The sequence below is a fragment of the Neolamprologus multifasciatus genome, chromosome 2 (assembly GCF_963576455.1).
Source record: "Neolamprologus multifasciatus chromosome 2, fNeoMul1.2, whole genome shotgun sequence".
In the NCBI taxonomy this organism is placed as follows: domain Eukaryota; kingdom Metazoa; phylum Chordata; class Actinopteri; order Cichliformes; family Cichlidae; genus Neolamprologus; species Neolamprologus multifasciatus.
The window spans coordinates 36,559,501-36,579,155 of record NC_140440.1 but is presented as its reverse complement, the minus strand read 5'-3'; the positions used below and the strand labels follow the sequence as shown (position 1 = coordinate 36,579,155).

The 19,655-nt window shown below is 41.0% G+C and overlaps 1 protein-coding gene across 9 annotated transcripts in view; it reads left to right on the top strand.

The window, feature by feature from the left end:
* The window catches only part of rab28 (RAB28, member RAS oncogene family), a 48,402-nt gene extending 29,087 nt beyond the window's left edge, over positions 1-19,315 (top strand). The window contains exons 7-9 of one of the 9 annotated variants that reach the window (XR_014877094.1): positions 129-205; positions 13,532-13,636; positions 14,914-19,315. Coding sequence is in view for 4 of the 9 variants with exons in the window: in XM_085179215.1 (XP_085035341.1) it covers positions 129-205; positions 13,532-13,577 (123 nt within the window). In the remaining 5 variants the exon portion in view is untranslated. Of the gene's footprint in view, positions 1-128; positions 12,465-13,531 lie in introns of those variants that run through there. The other 8 variants (XR_014877093.1, XM_085179215.1, XM_085179201.1 and 5 more) reach the window with 8 other exon arrangements.
* Positions 19,316-19,655: the final 340 nt, after the last annotated feature.

Genomic DNA, 19,655 nt, shown 5'->3' with positions numbered 1-19,655 from the left:
GCACGTTTCAGCAGTTTAACTCTTTAATAGGCGAGACTAAATTTAATCTGTGGCCTAACTGCAGGTTTCTGGTATTTCAAAGTTGTTGCAGCTTTCAGACTAAAGCGACACCTTTCCATCTTTTTCAGCGAGTGGTGAAGGCGGACATCGTGAACTACAGTCAGGACACTGTGGCCAGGACAGTCAACCCCCCTCGCAGCTCCATGTGTGTGGTACAGTGATCCCCCCGAAACACACAGACACACACACAAACACACACAAAGCTTGTTTACAGTGTTACTCTTTCCAGATTTTTTTGATGACGGGATGAAAAGTGTTTCTCTTTGTGGGCGAGGAGAACAGACTGTGCGGTGTCGAGGCCTTGGCCTGTACTTCAGATATTCAGCACGAATGATTTCATTGGTGGTTCACCAAAAAGGATATGGGACCTCACTTTTCTTTTTTCAAGTTTACACGCAGCTATTCTTTCATTTCATCTTAGATTTATATTTAAAAATGACTCTTACATCGATTACTAGCTCTATGTTAGTACAAAGCTGGTTTTTCAGTCTGCTAGTTGAGAATATTTTTATACGTGAGCATATTTTCTTCTACCATTGCTGTTAGAGACGTTTGTTTAAACAGTAACTGTTTAATCTGTGGCTACGACTGCAGGGAGGATTCAAGCAAATGTTCACGGGACATAAACGGGGAAGATGAAAGCAAATGTGATTTTTTTTATGCCTGTGGTGCTCATCAGTCGAACAGAACAGAGGGGAAGTAGGTGTAAAAATGTTTTAGCGAGTGAAATGAAGCTCTGCTTTCTTTTTGCCAAGTAAGGGCCTCCACCAGCAGTAATGTGATGTGAACTACCGTATGTTGTGTTATTTTTGCACAGACATATTTAAATTTTCAGTCGTAAATTAGGATTTACATTTTCCCCTCTTTATTCACCAGGAAACAAACGAACATACAAATGATTTCCATCTGTTTCAACAGCGTCTCTTCTCCAGCTGTTCCTCGTAGATTATATTATCCATTTAGAAAATATAGTTTTATATTTATGATTACAGTTCATGTAATTTTGTTAGATGCTCCTTTGGTAAAGTGACATTAGATGAAGATGATTGAAGAGGTTCTGAGTATCAAGTTGAGCATCAGCTGAGCTAAAAATATACATTTTGATTAGATTTCTCTACAAAGCCTTTCTCGACTGTCTGCGGTTTGAATTGGAGAATGAGTTTGATGCACAACAACCTGCTCTTTAGTTTGTGTGTCTGAGATACAGATTTGTTTAGGTGGTCACAACTAAACAGCCATCATATGTGTAAAATGTGTATTTGTATATGAAAAGCTCCCCGCTCCATTTCAAAGCAGCTTTCAATGATTAGAAATCATCACAAGGCATCATTGTAAATTCTGATCATGCTAAGAAGATGTACTCTTTAGAAATGAAAAAAAATGTGCAGTGAAAAGTGAATGTTTAGATATACAGCGACACATATTTGTGTTTTTAAATAAATGCTACATGGAAAAAGAAGTGATTGGTGAAGCACATCTGTGAAAATGTTTCTGATCTTTTCTTCTGTGTACAGCAGCACTTTGCAGGTCTTGCCTGGAAAATGGGAAACAGACATTTAAGTTTTATTTAAATTTCTTTATGGTAGTCATCAGGAATATTCCTGAAGGAAACTCTTCTTTAGATTTGCTGCCTTTTGTTCTGTCCTGTCAAGAGGATCCCTCACTGCTTCAGTAATGTTGAGGTCTGTGCTCTGGAGTCAAACCATGACTGATGGCGTTGCATTCGGCGTTTTTCTATCCACGTCCACTTTCCGCGCGCTGGAAATGTGTTTGGGTCATTGTCAGAAAAGCTGAGAAATGAAGCCATTGCCAGATGGTATTACATGATGGATAACATCTGATGGTACTTTTCTTGGTTCATAATTCCATCAATTTTGACAAGATCTCCAACATCACTGGCTGATATGCAGCCCAAACCATGACAGAGCCTCTACAGAGCCCCCGCCTGTCACTGCTGATTTCCAGCCCAGTTCTTGTGTAATTTGGCAAACCTCAGTGTTTTCTCCCCCTCCCTTAAGAATAGCTTCTTGACAGGCACCCCTGCATTGCGACAAGTTCTGATGACACTTCAGCGAACAGTAGATGGATCAACTGAAGATGCACATCTTAAATTATTTCTCAAGTATTTGCTAGTCGAAGGAGCTTGCAAAGAAAAGCGTCTGGACTTCTTTAAGTTGCTTGAAGACGTTTCACCTTCATCCGAGAAGCTTCTTCAGTTCTAAGGTCAAATGGTGGAGAGTCCCAGATTTAAACCCAGTGGGAGTTTCCCCCCACAGAGGGACAAAGGGACCCTCGATTTTGCTAGATTTTTTTCTCCTTTTTTTCTAAGGACATGAGTTTCAGATCAAGTTTTTTGACTTATAGCTTTTTGGGAGGGTGGCAGAATACAATTTAATGCCTGTCAAACTGTTATATTTTTCATAGATTCTGCTAATTTCCAACAGATTGCTAGTAAACAAATTGTCCAAGGATACAATTTAAAATTGCTTCTTCAGTAAGTCGTCTGTTATGTGTAGACACACCACTGATTCATGTCTTTAGTTACAGTTTTATGCTTTTAAAAAACATTGCTCTGAGTGGTCAGGTACAAAGACTGAACTGATATTGAGTTAAAAAAGCAGCCAATGTCTTAAATAAAGAGTGGGATGTGGATTGAGCGTGGAGTTAAAACTTGGAGCAGGACACTTGATGGTTCGTAGAGGGGCCGATGGTGCGATATGGCAGCTTCTGTCAGTCAGGGCAGCTGTGGCTACACCTGTAGCCTCCACCAGTGTGTGAATGTGAGAGTGAATGAATAGTGGCATTGTAAAGTGCTTTGGGTGCCTTGAAAACCGCTACATAAATCCAATCCATTATTAGTGGGAAAGTGTAATTTTTAATTTTTTTTTACATCCCAATAATGTTTGCATATGTACAAATAATTCCTGTGAACTTAAAACTAATGTGAGAGTTATACTTCTGTGGAAAATCTACACTTTAGACAATTCTTAATCCTTAATCTCATCCCTATTATCAATTTAGACACATAGCTTCGTGAGCACATAAGCCCCACCCACCCGTGATTCAAACTGTGGTTAAAGAAAGGCTGATTCTAAAGGCAAAGCCTGTTTCCAACAGAGTATAGATTACGAGAATGAACTGAAACCCAGTATAAGATAAATTAGGATAATTTCAACACCATGATGCTAAAGCAACTCGAGTGGAGTCCAAGAATGAAAATGTGGAGCTAGAAATGAGCCCAATGTTTACCGTGTCTTCCACTAAAAATGTGATATAATCATAATAGTTGTTTTCATCACTTGTACTTTGGCCTATATTACCGTGAAATTACTGCATGTGTGGTATTAAAACCTAATTAGCTTTACCCTGCAGAAACCCTGATTTAGCAAATGATGTGAGTTTGAGGGGAACGTTGTTACCACAGAATGAGCTGTCTGAATGTGCGCAGACATTCTCATTACTCAGGCTTTGTTAGCTTGTTACCACATTTGGACTTTGGTGTCGCTGCAATTTTTCACCTCATTCTGCTAACAGAGACCAACAGGAACACGCCCTGGAGGTGCTCATATGAGCAAGACTACTGCTGATGAAGATGTTCAGAGTAAGAGCCCATGTGTTGAACTTTAAGCATAAGGATGGAAACTTGACCACCCCAGAGATCCCATCTATACAGACTAAGTCTCTGGTAGCTAATGAGCCACCTGGTCTTTGTTGACTAAATCTTCACTGAATTGGCTCCTAAATCCACCCTGAACAGATGATCCAAATGGCTTTTTAATGGTTGTAAACTTTATTAATTAATGACTTGGATTCTCTGGCCTTTTGTTAGCCTTTTTAATTTGCTGAGTCATTGTCAATGAATCCACTGGCGTGGTTGGAGGATTAAGCGCATTCAAAACCACTGAGACAAAACAAACACTGTATCTTTACAGGGATGCCTCCATATTGTCCTGTTCCAGGTGTTGTTAAGTGCGACTGTGCGGTGCAGAGCTACTATAAACAACACTAAAGGAGAGCGAGGCAGCCCAGCTGGGGTCATTCCAGCGCACTTGCATTGTTTCGCTTGAGTAGACGTCTTAGGAATTGTCTCTGCTGACTTTTTGTCAAGAGCTGTCACCGTCGCTGACAGGCGAGACTTGCCCTTGGCTTTGCTGCTGTTTAGACAGGTGTTTTTGCAAAGAAAACAGCTGCAGCTCCGTTTCAAACATAGACGCTCACAACAGCAAACGTTCCCCTGAAGACGAAAGGAAAGAAAATCACAGAGTGCATAATGCCTGAGAAGGGTGAGGCTTTTTGACAGACAGGCAGAAGTCGAGGCCGATTTGTGTCAAAGTAAATTTGTCTACCTGCTTTCACTGCTTCTTCTTGTGAATCACTTTGTGTGTTAGTTGGTTTCGGTGTTTGCTCACTTTCCGTTTGGTACACATACCAGAAGATGCAGAAGTAAACAGACAAACTGGACGATGTATTTGTTGGTGTTTAGTTAACCACTCTGACACTTTAAATTTGCTCAGTACTTTGTCGTCTCAGACGAAGTTTTGGTCCTCCAAGAAACCAAAACACATCTTCTCAGTGGGCACAAGTCCTGCTTTTCCCCCCTTTTTTGTATTTCTCGTTCCTCTTCCTCCCCGTCTGTGTTTCTCATTGCTGAAACTCTGTGTTGACAGTCTCAAAAAACCACATATGACAAGCTGGTAAGAGGGCCATAGTTGTGGGCTACGCTCTTTTTTTGTGCAGGCAGAATGGGGCCAACACCCTCATGATTACCCACTCACCCTCTTCCGTTTTCCACCTGTGCACAGTGCCAGACCCACAGCATTGAGGGAGTAGGCAGGACTGAGTCAACCCTCTCTGATGAGCTCCAGTCCCCCCCTGGTCCCCACACTGGCTCCTATTCTTTGCCGCTGTGCACCCGGCCAGCCAGCAGCAACTGGAGTGACAGGCAAGGCATGGCAGAGCTCGCTCTGGGCCCGAGCTGGCATCCGTTTGATCAGAGCGCTGATGTGAGCCAGCAGTGCTTAGTTCCCATGGTGCTTTAGAGGATTGCTCTCTCCTCTGTTTTCTCTGTGTTGTTAGATTGTGATCTGAGAACTCTGCTTGTCTCGTTTGCAGCTTGTGTAGTCAGACGGGACTGTCCTGGTAGGTGCCGTGTGTCTGCTCCAGCCAAGAGGCACATGATTTATTTTAGGGCCAAGGATGTGGGCATTCAGAGGGGTCATATTTATAGTCTGCTGGTCTGGTGAGAAGACCTGCCAGTAAAAGCAGATTCTGAAAAAGAGGCACGGGGGACAGAAAACTGAAAGTCTTTCTCTCTTTACAGAGGCCATGGATGAATGCTATTTTCAGTGGGCTGTAGTGAATAGCACTTAAAACTAAATAGCTATAGTATTGGCTTTTAGATGCAAAGAGGAGGAGTGCAGCCAGTACAATAACAAAACAAGCATATTTGTAGTGCATGTTATAGTCTTCAAATCTAAAAACATTAAAGGGTCTTTTGATTAGGAAACCATAACCTTTTCAATTAACAATGCCAGTTGAGTGTTGGTCAAACAAGAAGTTGTACTTTAATTAAATCCCCTCAGAATAAACAGTTTAAATAGTGCAGTTCAATTTTTTTAAGCATCTAATTCCACATTTTCTTTTAGGTAGCTTTGAAAAATTTGCTATTTACATACAACAGAATGAATCCCAACAGAGGCAACAAATGTCATCTAGAGAAACTTGTTAAACCGCTTCTTTATTTATTGTTAAATGACTGAGATCGATGTTCCCCAGGAAAACTTTTATTATTATATGTGCAACAAAGGTTATTTGTAAGTGAGAAAGTACGGTGGATAATAGCTCAAAATTACAGCTGTTAGACTATCTTGAAGTTGATCCAGAGAGCAACGAGGTGAACGGAGACTCCTCTGATGTTTCTGTTTTTTTGACACGGTGTTATCTGTGGCTACGAGGGTTAAAGCCATGATAGTTGTGTAAATATCTAAATATTGTTGAATGTAGGGCTTTTTTAATCAGATTTTGAGGTTTGGCAGTTAAATGTTGTGAAAATTTCAAAGATTACAACCATTGGGTTGGTGTGTTGTCATTTTGGTCAAAGCAAAGGATATTTGCCATAATACTCAAATAATTACAACAAATGAATTCTGTTAATTCTATAAATCTATTTTCTTTACTGCTCACTAGGGCTGCCACAAACGATTATTTTGATAGTCGACTAGTCACCGATTATTTTTGCGATTAGTCGACTAATCAGATCATCATCCATTGGACATAAAACATACAGCTTATTGCACCAGCAGCATCTGCTCTTATATAACTATCATTAGCTTACAGCTTTAAGTGTTTAAGGTATGTGCTAACTAAAAATAAAGACAAGATGATAGTTTGTTAAATTTTAATGAAATTTGCAGATTGTTTCGGTGAAGTTTAATAAACTCCTTGCTATCTAAAATATAACAGGACACCGGAGTAAATTCTCAGCATCTCACACTTCTGATAATCAGCTGTCTGCTTGACGTTTATTCAGCTGTGTAAAAACTATAACTTTAATCTCAGCCAAACCGATTTACTCAGGAACAAATAAAATACTAAAAAAAGCCAAACAATAACATGTTTAAGTTATCTAAGTGACTTATATATCATGTTTAACCTGAGTAGCGAAAGACAGCGGTGGGTTTGAAAACGATTAGCCGGGAGTCCGGTGTTCTCACGGCTCTAGTGAGCCTAGCCCCCGGCTAGCTATCGAGCTAGTGGCTAACAGACGTCTCCGAAAACGTCGGAGCGCTTTTTGAAAATATGTGGTGTCTTGATAAACTGAGCAGATATTTGAGGTTTACACAGCTACATTCTCGCCTGAAAATATGTTAAACGTTTATTTTGTGACCCAGAAAGAATAATAAGAGTAATATTAAAACTAACTAGCTGCCGCCATTGTTGGAAACTGAGCTGGGCTGCGCTATGAATTCTGGAACAGAGCTACTTCTTCTTCGGGGTTTAACGGCAGCTGGCATCCTTGTACATGCAGTGCTGCCATCTTCTGTTTCAGTCCGTTATTACACTTTTAAATCCTACTACTTATTCCTGCGTCTTTTGTGATCTTACAAACCTTCAAATGACGCATCAACTATTAAATCAGTCGTCGACGATTTTGATAGTCGACGAAATCGTGACTAGTCGACTAATCGTGGCAGCCCTGCTGCTCACTAACTATGATCATCAGCAACAGGCTGGCAGTCTATCACGGGGCCTATAGGGAGAGACAGATAAGCATTCACACTCACACCAACAGCTTAGAATCACCAGTTAACCCCAATATATCCACCATCTCTCCTCTGTACATATCCAAAGTGTCTCAGCCTCTTTAAATTTTATTTGAAATGTCAGATTTATTTTAGGCAGTGACAAAACATTTCTCAAATTGTAAATTGGTTTTTAATTAAGGCGTGTTTGCGACCTCGGATTGTCAACTGTGTTTGTTCTGTGTCTTTTGAGTATAATCATGTGCTGGATTACTTACTCAAACATGCTACATGTGTGCACATCATAATATATGTCAGAGGCCGTCTCTTTCAAAAAAGAGCAGATGATGAATGAACACGCTCTTTTCAGTGCTGATAATTGAAACCTCTCCTGACTTCCAGGCTTGTATAGATCAAATGTTGATAAAGGATCTGCTCAGTCAGAAGAAAACACAATGATATCATCGTGCAAAAATGACAGTAATGATCCAGCACCTGAGCACTTACCCTCTCCTCAGTGCCTGAATCCAACCTGTGCCATCCTTCAACAAAGAGACAGTGACTGGGTGGGGCTAGAGTTGGGTGTCAGTACTTACTGCATCTGTTGGAAGATAAATATACATAAGAGTTAATCATCGCAGTGAAAATATAAGGAGGGGGGTGGATTACAAAGTCATTACTCAGTTCTGCTTCTCTGTGTCTCGTTGGCTTTGTAATGTCTTCCTCATTGTTCCCCAAAAGACTTTGGCTATCAAACCTGATATGAGAGCCATTCAGTTTTTATAAGTGCTATTCATTACAGGCTGCTGAAAATAGCATTTATCCAAAGATAACTCTTTGAAGCTTTTCAAAAGACTACTTAGGAGATGTTGCAGTGCTTTGAGATGCTGAACAGTGTGAAGATATGTATACTTTTTTCCACTGTGGAATTTTTTGAGGTGGGAAAGTTTGGCCCTCGGATTAAAGAAATGCTTTTGTGGACCAAAAACGGATACAGCCGAAATGAATTGAGCAATATTGTTAATTACAGAGGGCATATCCCTTCTGGATTTGAGCAAGTATGATAATTCCACATTGATGCCTGCCACTAATTATGTCCCATTTAACATGCGACAGACTGGAACTTTCACTCCATGTTTGACTGGAAAATTCATTCAGCTCGAAGCCTCAAAAACGAGCCTCTTGTTCAGGCCTCAGTGGAGAAACAATAGTGTGTGAAGATGGCATGTAAGATAGAACAAGTCTGTGTTCATTGACATCCATGAGTGACTGCTTCAGGTGTTCGTTTCTCTAGAGGGATGACTGCTCAAACCCAGAAACCTGCTCAAGTGGAATGAACATGTGGTCCAGGAATACGACTTCTTTCCATTAGGTTTTTCTGGAAATGGCATGCCCTGCGATTTTTACAGAGGGCAGATATCATCAGTGAACCTTCACAGTGTCGACTTTTCAGGAATCAAGAAATGCTTGAGGCTTGAGGCCAAATGCATTTCTCCTGTTATCTAAAGGGATTTGAAAGGGTTTCATATGGTCAGACATTATTGTGAGCCCAGAGAAGATGAATAAATAGAGCGCTACATTTATCTGAACATGTATGAGGGTGATGGGATGCTGTTCAGCATTTCATAAGTTGGGGAAAAAATCTCACTTTGGACCATTATTTATATTTGAGAACATATCTGATGGATGACACGTTGGACCTCGACCAATAACAGCTCACCAAATTTCACGACTTGACCCTGACACCTGACAACATATGCAGCCGTGGTTAATGTAGACAACTGAATCCAGACACGTGTCATAACTTGGTGAGAGTGGTTCAGACTTTTATTTCCCTGTTTGGTAAAAATAGGTTTTGGTTCGTGAAAAAGAACTCAAAGTAGATTTGAGCAAGTAATAAAAGATCTTTATTTCAGTGCTCATTATAAATGCATATAATAATAATGTAATGATGACTTTACTCAACACAGGGGTGCATTTTCATTCTGGCCTCTAGGGGCAGCAAGGAGCACATGCACCATTTCTCTGACCTTCAAGGTCATCACAGAAAAATAGAATTTACAAACTTCTCAGTTTTTCTTCACCCTAAGACAGTGTAGACAAAAGAACAGTAAAAGTGCACAATGAGTGAAAAAATATTGGGTAAGTGTATAAAAGTAAATACCAAATACCAAAATTGACACACAGATGGACAACATGAAATTAAATAGCATGTTGATCTGAGAGACCATTTGCGTTTCACTGAAGCTTCACCAGAAATGATCTCAGTGGCTGGATGGTTGTCAAAAAGAGCTGAGGGTGCCAGATGCTCACGGGTTTGTTTAAATACTTGGTTCAGTGTATTTAAATGGGTTGGGTTCATTCTACTTATATTTATAGACGCTGTCAAAGTCACTGTGAGTGGCTGAAACATTCATTCAGGTCTTTTGTGAGTCCAAGATGCTGTTAAATTCTGTGACCTTCAGTGACACTTAAAACTGTAGTCGTTGGATTAAATAGAAAACCAATTCTAACCCTTCCTCCGTTTGTCTGCTGGATCAGGTTTTTGTCTGGCTGACATCATGTCATCTTGGCATAAGAGGATCCTCAGACTGAAAGAGCCCTGTTTTTTTATAAGATAAGATCTGGAAAGTCTAGTTTGAGTGAGAGATTTAAGCATTTTAATCCCCATGAGACAGCAATAGAGGATTATATGGCTCGGGAATGTTATGGGAAAAACTATTTTATCTTTCATTGCATTGTTTATAAGGTAAACTGGGGTAAAGCTTGACTTTACAAAGCTGGCGCTGTATTTCATTGGCCAACCTTTTTCCCCTAAACTGAGTGGTCCCTCTGAAATGGAGGCGAGAGCTGCATTTTGTCAGTCGGAAAGCCACCGTATCCAGCTGCAGAGCTGCATCTCCCTGCAGCTGGAAGGAATTCCAAGTCTTGCTGAAGGGCACCTCAGCAGGGTGGATTTTGGCTGTCAAGGGGAATTGAGCCGAGGCCGTCTGGCTGAAGTACTGTGACACCAATCACAACACCACCCCGCTGGTTCAGCCAAAAACAATATATGGTTAAATGAGGGACTTGCACGATACAGAGCAGCGCCGAAATGTTCAAATCAAAGAATATTTTTGAAATGTTTGAAAGAAATGTCCTGCGACAGTGCCTGGGCCACTTCTCGGTGGTAACAGACAATGTTCTCTCACTGGATTGCCAGTAAGAAAGCTGTATGATGGAAAAAGTGTCTGGCTCATATTTAGAAGCACGAACGCGCTGATATAATGTGAGGTGACGTTAGAATTCCTCTCTCTGTCCAACACAATGTGGGCAGTGTGGAAAACCTGGATGTGTGACTTTTTTCAGAGAATCCATCACAGCATCGCAAACCCTGCAGGTCTCACTTCGGTGCACAGCAGTGCTAATCAAAACCAGCCCGTTGTGGGGGCACACAGGTCATCAGCCGAGGAGAGGAAATTATTGATGGAAATAAAGGTGCTGGACTGCCCCAGTGGCGCTCCCTTACACTTATTTGCTAGATGTTGAGTCGCTAGACAGGCTGCATTATGAACAAGGCCGAGTTGTTCAAATCTGATTTAAGGGCTGCTTTTGTCATGACGTGCGCCAAAGAAGGTCTCATGCTTTCATTGGCTGTTTCAGTCTATTTCCATTTCTTGACCTGCATTGAATGTCCACTAAAAGTTAATAAGTCTTTAATGTTTTCCTACTTTGAAAATTGCCTATGGACAGAGTGGAGCCTGTGATTTACTGACTTCAGCTGCTTGAGCTGCACATCAAGAAATGTTTTGTTCCCCCCTCGTATTAAAACATATGAAATCACTTACAAGTTGCTACTAATTCACGGCGATCTGTCAAACTGTTTTAATGGAGACATGGAGTCATTACAGAATGTGATGACATTGCATGTGCGCGAGGTATGCCGTGCCGCCGTAATTTGGAAAGAGAAGTGCCGCAGAGAAAAGTGTCACAAAAGAAGAAAGGGACCCGTGAGGGTCAAGTTCCCGTGTGCAGGCTGTTGTGTGAAGTGTCTGGTGATTGCAGGCTGTTCTGAGGACGCTGCTGGACAGGGAGGTGAGAGGCAGGTTAATTACTATACTGAGAGGGAAGGGTGAGATGCTTTACATAGCCCTTTGTGTCCTGTAGTCTTGGGTTTCCAGCACAGAGAGGTGTGAGGAAAGAGTGCTAGAAGATGGCGAAGACTAACACTGCACGGGCCAGTTCCACCCTCAAGTCGCCACGTTGATCACCAGATGACAGGAGCTGTGATGTCACAGGCTCAGTCCTGCTGTTAGAACATGCAAGTACAAACCAAGAGAAGACTAATACATGTAGCCTGGTAATCAGAGTGAGTCTCCATTTCCATTCGAGGATGGTATATTGCCCTAATTGCAGTTAGGTCTCAGTCGGCATCATTTTCAGTTATCACAGAAGCAGCGTAAAAGCATGCGGCATGCAGGGACAGCTGCAGAATTGGCCGACATGTCATGTGTGCACACTAAAGTCTGACCTGTCAGAAACTTGAGGCAACTTGACGCTGGCTCCAAAAACGAGACAATCCCCAAAGATTCCCACGTTGCAGCATTAAAAAGCATTAAAATGTCCCTGTGCACATAATGGCCTCTATGGATAGTTTCCCCCTTCTTAACAAGTATTCGGGGGGTAATTCTGTTTTATTACTCATCCGCCTGGATACTGGTGTCAAACAGGTGTCCAGACACAGGTAGCTATAGCAGACTGGTGTCTACTAGACCTCAGCTCTGCTAATTAAAGTCAGTGAATCTGACCTCTCTGCACTCGTCTGTGCTGTTAGTACCTTTTGAATCACTTTAATAACAGAAAAATAGCACAGAAATAATAGCTAGCACTGTTAAGAGGTACTTAGTATGGATAAAGCACACGTTAAGGAAGTCTGCATATCTCAAATGCAAGACTGAATTTGCATGCACTGTGTGTTGAGATACAGTAGATGCAAACATGCATTCATTCATATTTTCAGAAAGATCAAGGAAAAGCTAAACTACAGTCATTTAAAACAAACCACAGATCAGCACCTCTGGATTTTAATTTGGAGCAGGATCTTGATCAGAGGCTGGCTGCTGGACTAAGGTCTCAGCAGGTCTGCTGCACAGAAGCCTGGTCACATAGGGCTTTATATGTAATTAATAAAACATTTTAATGAATTCTGGTGTGCACTGAGAAATGCACGTGAAAAGTTACATTAACTGATACAGAGGACGACCAAAGTATAAAGAGCATGCAAAGGGTTGTTTTTGTGTTTTTTGTACCAATAGTAATGGCAGGAGAGGCTGTTGAGGTAACAGCTGCACATCATCAGCACAGCTGTAAGGACGATCATGAAGTACAGTTTAACAGCTTGCTGTGTAGTTCACAGGTTGTGTGGTTATTTAAGAATTTTTGCTTCAGTTTTTCATTAGTTCAATTCTCTAGGAGATATTTTTTTACTCAAGACTTTCTTCAATTAAACCAACTTTTGGCTCCAAAAACACCCAACATGTTGGCATCCAAATTGTCTGTCAGTGATTTTTGTAAAATAATAAAAACAGCAGCAAGAATTTTATTTCAAGTTGCTGAAAACTGTAAAATTGTAATTTTGAGGTGAAACTGTGCTCATCAGTGTCATAGTGCAGGAGGCGTGGAATGAATACTCTGACCGTCACATCCTACATCATACACATTTACCTAACAAGTGAAAGATCCTCAGTCTCGGGAGAAGAAAAGAAAATAACAAAATCAAACATGCAGTGTTGGCTGTGTCCTTTGTTAATAAGACAGTATTGCAGGATCTAAGCTGAGAGTGGATACACCTCTGTAAACACTGATCCATTAGAAAAACTGATTATAGGAGTTTTAATGTATCATTTAAAAAATCAATAATGGTAAATATTCCATGAATGTGTTGAGGCCTTGTAATAACAACTGGCAGTCATACAGTAAGTTACTAAAAATAAAATGTTGCCACATGTGATCAAAGTTGCAGGAATGTGTAGTTTTAAATGACTCCACATGCATTAAATGTACTTTAAACGAGGAGCACCTGCCCACCTTTTCCTCTGTCCTTTCAGTTTGTTTCACTCTTTGCTCCAGTAGTCCAAATTGTCTCTTTCATAACCAGCACTCACTCACTCGTGTGTGCACGAGGAAATATCATTAATACAATCCAAATGGTTTCTTTTGGATATTTACCTCATTCTGTATTTTTGCCCCAGGTCACCTGAATCCCTTCATTATTTTTCCAGTGGAGGAAACACTTGATTTACAGTCCCAGAACGCCGCTCCAGCATGTCTCTGCAGGTAGATTAACAAAAGCACAAGTGCTGATATTTACATTTTACTGTTGCAGTTCCATTAAAGGTTTGTATGTCTTGAAACCGCAATGTTATGTCTCGGTTTGTGTTCTTGCCCAGGAACACAGCGCAGTGTTTTCTGGACTTCATTAAGTAAATGAACAGGTGTTTCCCCCCTTAAGTCTTCATACAGGTCTAATGAGCCAACTTAAGTGTGCTTAAATTATTAGGCAATTAGGGACGGGAAATGTAGAGAGCACCGAACACAGGAAGACATTAGGTGTGTGTACACGCACTGCTAACTCGTACAATGTGGAGTTTTCTTGTGTGATTCAGGAGAAAATCAGCAAGCTTTTTCAGTTTGTATTTTCAGTGCTAAATATATCATTAGTGATTATGACAAATGGCAAAGTTGGAAATAATGTTTGTTCTGCTCAGTATTGATTCATGTTAATTAACCTCTTTCTGATTCAGTGCTAATGAATAAAAACACAAGTTAGCGGGTGCTCTCATTTAATAATAATAAGTTTCTGTAATTTGTAGGGTAAAAGTTAAAGAAGAATAAACACATTTATGGGAAACTAAATGCAGTATTGGTTTTTCCTTTAGTTAAACTGCAGCTATTTGTCAGCAGAGGCCAGACTGGTTCACTCACCCAGCATATCTATTTGCAGCACAGAGAACTCAACAGGGAACAAGCAGCTTCTGATACACTCTGAATACTGTGCTGATGTACTGCTGCTGTGTAACCACCATTATTGTATGAGGAGCGTGGAAAGAAAATTGTCTGGACACTTAAAGTGTCTTTAAGTTTCCCTGAAGAAGTTTCACCTCTCAAGCTGAAGCTTCTTCAGTTCTGAGTGGAGAGTCACAGATTCCTATGGGAGTGTCCCCAAGAGGGTCATGGACCCTCTATTGATCCTCTACCTAATCACACAAGTCAAGGTGTGGGTCACAGTCACTGAGAACCTTCACAGACAATCACCACTATATATTTCATATATCAGGGAATCTTTACATCTGGTGGTACAAAGAGGGACAACAACTAGCTCCAGTGGCTCACATGAGATCGCAAAATTTTATGAAAAGTAAAAACAAACAAAAACACTTGAAAGGTCAGTGAGTGAGGGTTTAATGTGGACACGCCTCACGCAGTGGCCACACGGAAACATTTACCAGTGAGGTGATGGAGAGAAGAACATAAAGCCTGGTTGTGGAAGTAAATATGTTTAATTTTAATAGTTTATTTAATGTCTTTCACATTCTTTGTTTACAGTTATAAAATAAAGGAGTTACGTAGGCAGGTAGGCAGGACTGAAACCACCTCGTTGATGCCAAAGGTCATACAAGAATGGCCAGACTGGCCGGCTGATAGGAAGGCCTCAGATAACCACTCATTCCAACCAATCATACAGAAGCACCTCTGAGCACCTGACACAGTGAACTAGATTGAAGCAGGTGGGTTACAGCTGAAGACCACCCTGTGGTTTGTAAAGTGGTTAAACTTACAGCCTACCTGAGTATCGATGCTGACCATATCCTGTGTGATGTAGTAACCACTGCACAGTTGAGATGTCTGAAGAATACTAAATAATGTATAGAAGAACCATTGGGCAATTCATACACAGCTTAAACTAAAATAATTCTTGTAACATGACACATTTTCCATTAAGCTGATTTAGGTTAAAGAAACGAACAAAATGCTTGTCGTGCAGGCGGAGGATCGCAGGATTTCAATAATTCACCACAGTCACAGTTGGTGCATGTAAAAGAGAAACTGTGCAGCGCTCTGGGAGGAAAAACCTGATCTGCCTCCGAACAAGAGAGAAGTGTGAATATGACAAAGCCTTCCCTATCTGACACCCAACCCAACAAACAGCCATCTGTCATCATTATAAGTGGCACCTGATGTGCTGCACTTAAGAGCCACCCTGGATCTTTTATGCTCCGCTGCCAATTAAGCTGCGCCAATTAACTGCTGAATTATTGAGTCAGCTCCAGAAATTCAATCACTTTTTCATAAACGGACCAATTAAAGTGTTTCATCATCAAGGGCGGCTCCGATGCCGAATCCGCAGGGTACCATCCAGAGTGTCTTCACTGTGTTACTAATTCATATATTTCGATGAGCTAATCTTGTATTCGTGTCATCTCACTGCCAATGTCTTCCCCCTTCAGCGACGCCAGCTCTTTGGTTATTCATATTCTTGGCCTCGGACAATGGGAACCTCTTCAAACTCCATAACAGATAATCCTCGCAGCGCAAAAGTCACCTGTCTCAGGTGTATCGAGGGAGAATGTCAGCTGAAACATTATCGCCACGATGGAGCCTGTGAAAAATATTTTCATCCTTTTTGTTCATTTGACAGGAGTTAACGCCACTTACTGCCTTTCTGACAGGTCCAGGAGTTATGTTCACCATTATGTTCAGGGGTGTGGAAATTAAATCATGCAACAGGGGATTTGATGACACGTAATATTCATTTTAAAAAGAGTCATTAATAGCTGCAGTATCCTGTGACTAATCCCAAAACGGTCACAAAGAAGCCGGGTGGAGGAGAGCTGGGAGAGACGCTCTCTGTGTCTCATCGTTTGCCGCCTTCTTCGCCGGAACAAACTCAAAAGAGAGCACCATGAAAGAAACTGATCTCCACTGGGAGGAATGTGAACAAAATCTGGAGGAACATGTTCTGCATGGTGTCTCCAACAGATTTAAATTTCTAATGTGTGGAAGTGGTCATGGAAAACACCTTTTCAGTGCATCGCATGCTTGCTTTTCACCTGTTTCCAGTGCCATGATGGAGACGCCTGTACTGCAAGCTACTGCTGCTTATCATCTTCTGTAGCTCTGTGCAGCTCTGTGCTTGTGATAATAACCCTTTAAAGCCAAATGTATCATATTTGATACAGGAGTGTTTGAGACTTAATCTAATCAGTGTGATCAGAGAGGCGGGGACAGATCTCCAGTCAGGGCACCGTTCAACTATATATTGTCTGAAAAAAAATATTTAGTATTTTTTTCCTAAAAATTTTCAAAAAACATTATATGTGCATGGGCTACAGTTATGGCCCATATGTTGTGGCTGTGGCACAACTGTCAACACTAAATGTTGGTTTATTTCCCCAGTTAAAGTCTGACAGTCCTTCACTATGTCATAGAAACATGTAAAAGATAATCTAATAAAAACTGAAAAGGCAAAGTTTATGAAAAGCAAAACTTTTGGATGCATCTGTAAACATCATTGCTCAGTTAGATCATTTTGTGGAAAATGGTTGATAAAGTCTTGGAATATTACTGAAAGACTGATGAAAGAAATACTCACGCTGAATTGCATTATAAGGAACAACAGCATACAAATTCATTAATATTGATCATTTGTAACTCCATAACATACAAATTATAAGTACATAGATAATAATACACAATATGCATCATACAAACACACTGTACTGGAGTCCTGTGGTAGACTGGCGACCTGTGCAGGGTGTAACCTGCTTCTCAGCCTGTGACACCTGACGTGGGCTCCAGGCTCCATGAATCTAACTTGAATAAGCAGTTTAGAAAGTGAGTGAATGCATACTGTGGCCAAGCAGTTCATTAAAGCTTTTGCTTTGGTTAATTAAGAAAAGAGGATAAGCAAGATGTCACGATGATGGCACTGTATTTTATTTTGCATTAAATCCAGAGTACCTCTGTTCTTCTACCTACCATAAGGGACGAACTGAATTTGGCTGTGATAGGCTAGGTTTAGCTCAGATCTACAGGGTGGGGCATTTATATGGATACACCGTAATAACATGGTTGGTGATATTAAAGTCCTGTTTGTGGCACATTAGTATATGTATACCCAGCAAGATGGTGCACCACCACATTATGGGTGCAGGTCCGAGCATTCCTAGATGAACAGTTTCCTGGAAAGTGGATTGGTCGTCGTGGGCCAGTTGGGCCCCCAAGGTCTCCCGATCTGACCCCCTTAGACTTTTATCTTTGGGGTCATCTGAAGGCAATTGTCTATGGTGTAAAGATACGAGATGTGCAGCACCTGAAACTACGGATACTGGATGCCTGTGCTGGCATTTCTCCTGCGGTGTTGCTATCAGTGTGTGAAGAGTGGGAGAAGAGGGTTGCATTGACAATCCAACACAATGGGCAGCACATTGAACACATTTTATAAGTGGTCAGAAACTTGTAAATAACTCATGAAAGAATAAAGTTACGTTGAAACCAGGCACACCATAGTTTTTCTTGTGACATTACCAATAACTTTGATGTGTCACATGACCCTCTTCCTATGGAAAAAACAAAAGTTGTATCCAAGATGGCCGACTTCTAAATGGCCACCATGTTCACCGCCCATCTTGAGGAGTTTGCCCCCTCACATATACTAATGTGCCACAAACAGGACTTTAATATCACCAACCATTCCCATGTTATTACGGTGTATCCATAGCAACGGCCCACCCTGTAGATATTTATTTGAACTTTATTTAATTAAGGTTCATGTGAACTTACTGTGATGAGGACAAGTTAATGTTGGATAAATGCAGGTTTCCCTGCTCCCCTGGGATCACCACAGCAGGTAGCTCCACGTGGTTTTACACCAGATGTTCTTGGTCACACAGCTCCCAAAAGATTTGTGTCTCAAAATTCAACTTTCATTTGTTTTCATAGCCATTAAGTAATAATGTTAAACAATCGTGATTTCAATATTTATCAAAATAGTAATGCTATATCAATATGACTTTTCCAATCAAAAAGCCCTACAAGATGATATGCTGAGGTAAATGTAATGAAATGTACAGCATTCCTGTATCACTATATACTTTCATTTAGTGTCACAGTTAGCAGTAGGAGAATGGAGGCTGCACCAGAACTGACCTCAGATTCTCAGCTTTCTTCTGAAATAGTCTTTGGGAAGTAATTTAAAGATGGAACAGCGACTTCTTCAGTTTAAATGCCTTACTATAGACACCGAACCCTGACAGGGTACAAAGGGAAAACAGACACCTTCCATAAGTACAATAAAAAGGCATTAAATGAGAAATTAAATCATAGAAAAAAAATCTGATTTTACAGCAATAAGCCACTATAATTGGTTGCAATCCTACTTCTGTAAATGGCAGGTGGATTATAGTTTACAATTTGCTGACATGAAATCCTAATCTGATGTTTGCATAATATCTGAGACCTTTGTGACTCCTGCTGCCTTTTTCTCATGCTATGTATTTACAGTTGTGACACCACCAACCAACACGGAGTTTACAGCCTTTGCCAACAACCGATCCAACAGCAGCAACCCACCAGCTGTGAAAGGTGTTACCCTCACAGGCCTGGCTGTGCTGGTGACTGACAGCGGGTTAATATTTGATGAGGGACTCAGGATGAACCAAAGGTTTGACTCTCAGAGTGTGTGACACAGGGAACACCCAAACCCTCTGCTATTGTTATCCCCTCCTGCTGCCCTGCTATTCATAGAGAGGAGGATAGGGTTCTGCACTCTGAGAGTTTCACAGCAGAGAGAAACACAATGAAGTCAGAATAACAAAGGTCGCTGCGCCCTTCTCATCAATATCATGTGAGCTCCTTCGTAACGGGACGGCTGAGTGATGGAGGCGAGTACAGTTTCTCCACATATTACACCCCTCAGATTATACTAATATAGTACAAGAGCAGTTCTGCGTTATAACCTCAAATAAATAAATAATCTTAAAAATAGAGCATCACTACTCTCTATCAGCACAAACACAGAATTGGCACGTTTAAAGCTTTGGCTGCTGTTTTTGATAGAAAGCATCCAAAGCTACAGTCACATTAGTTGGTTTAGTTAGGAAGCAGCATCCATAAACTGTATGTGGATATACAGCTAACTAATGTTACACAATAATAAAATATCAACATCTCTAGTTACTAACGTCTAGATTTGTTTCACCAGCTTGCAGGTGTTCTCTCAACCCCTCTGCTTAACCACCACCCACCTCGGGGACCCCTGACCTCTGACATGGTGCTAACAATATCACCATCACTCCCTGCTCCTGCGTGCATAAC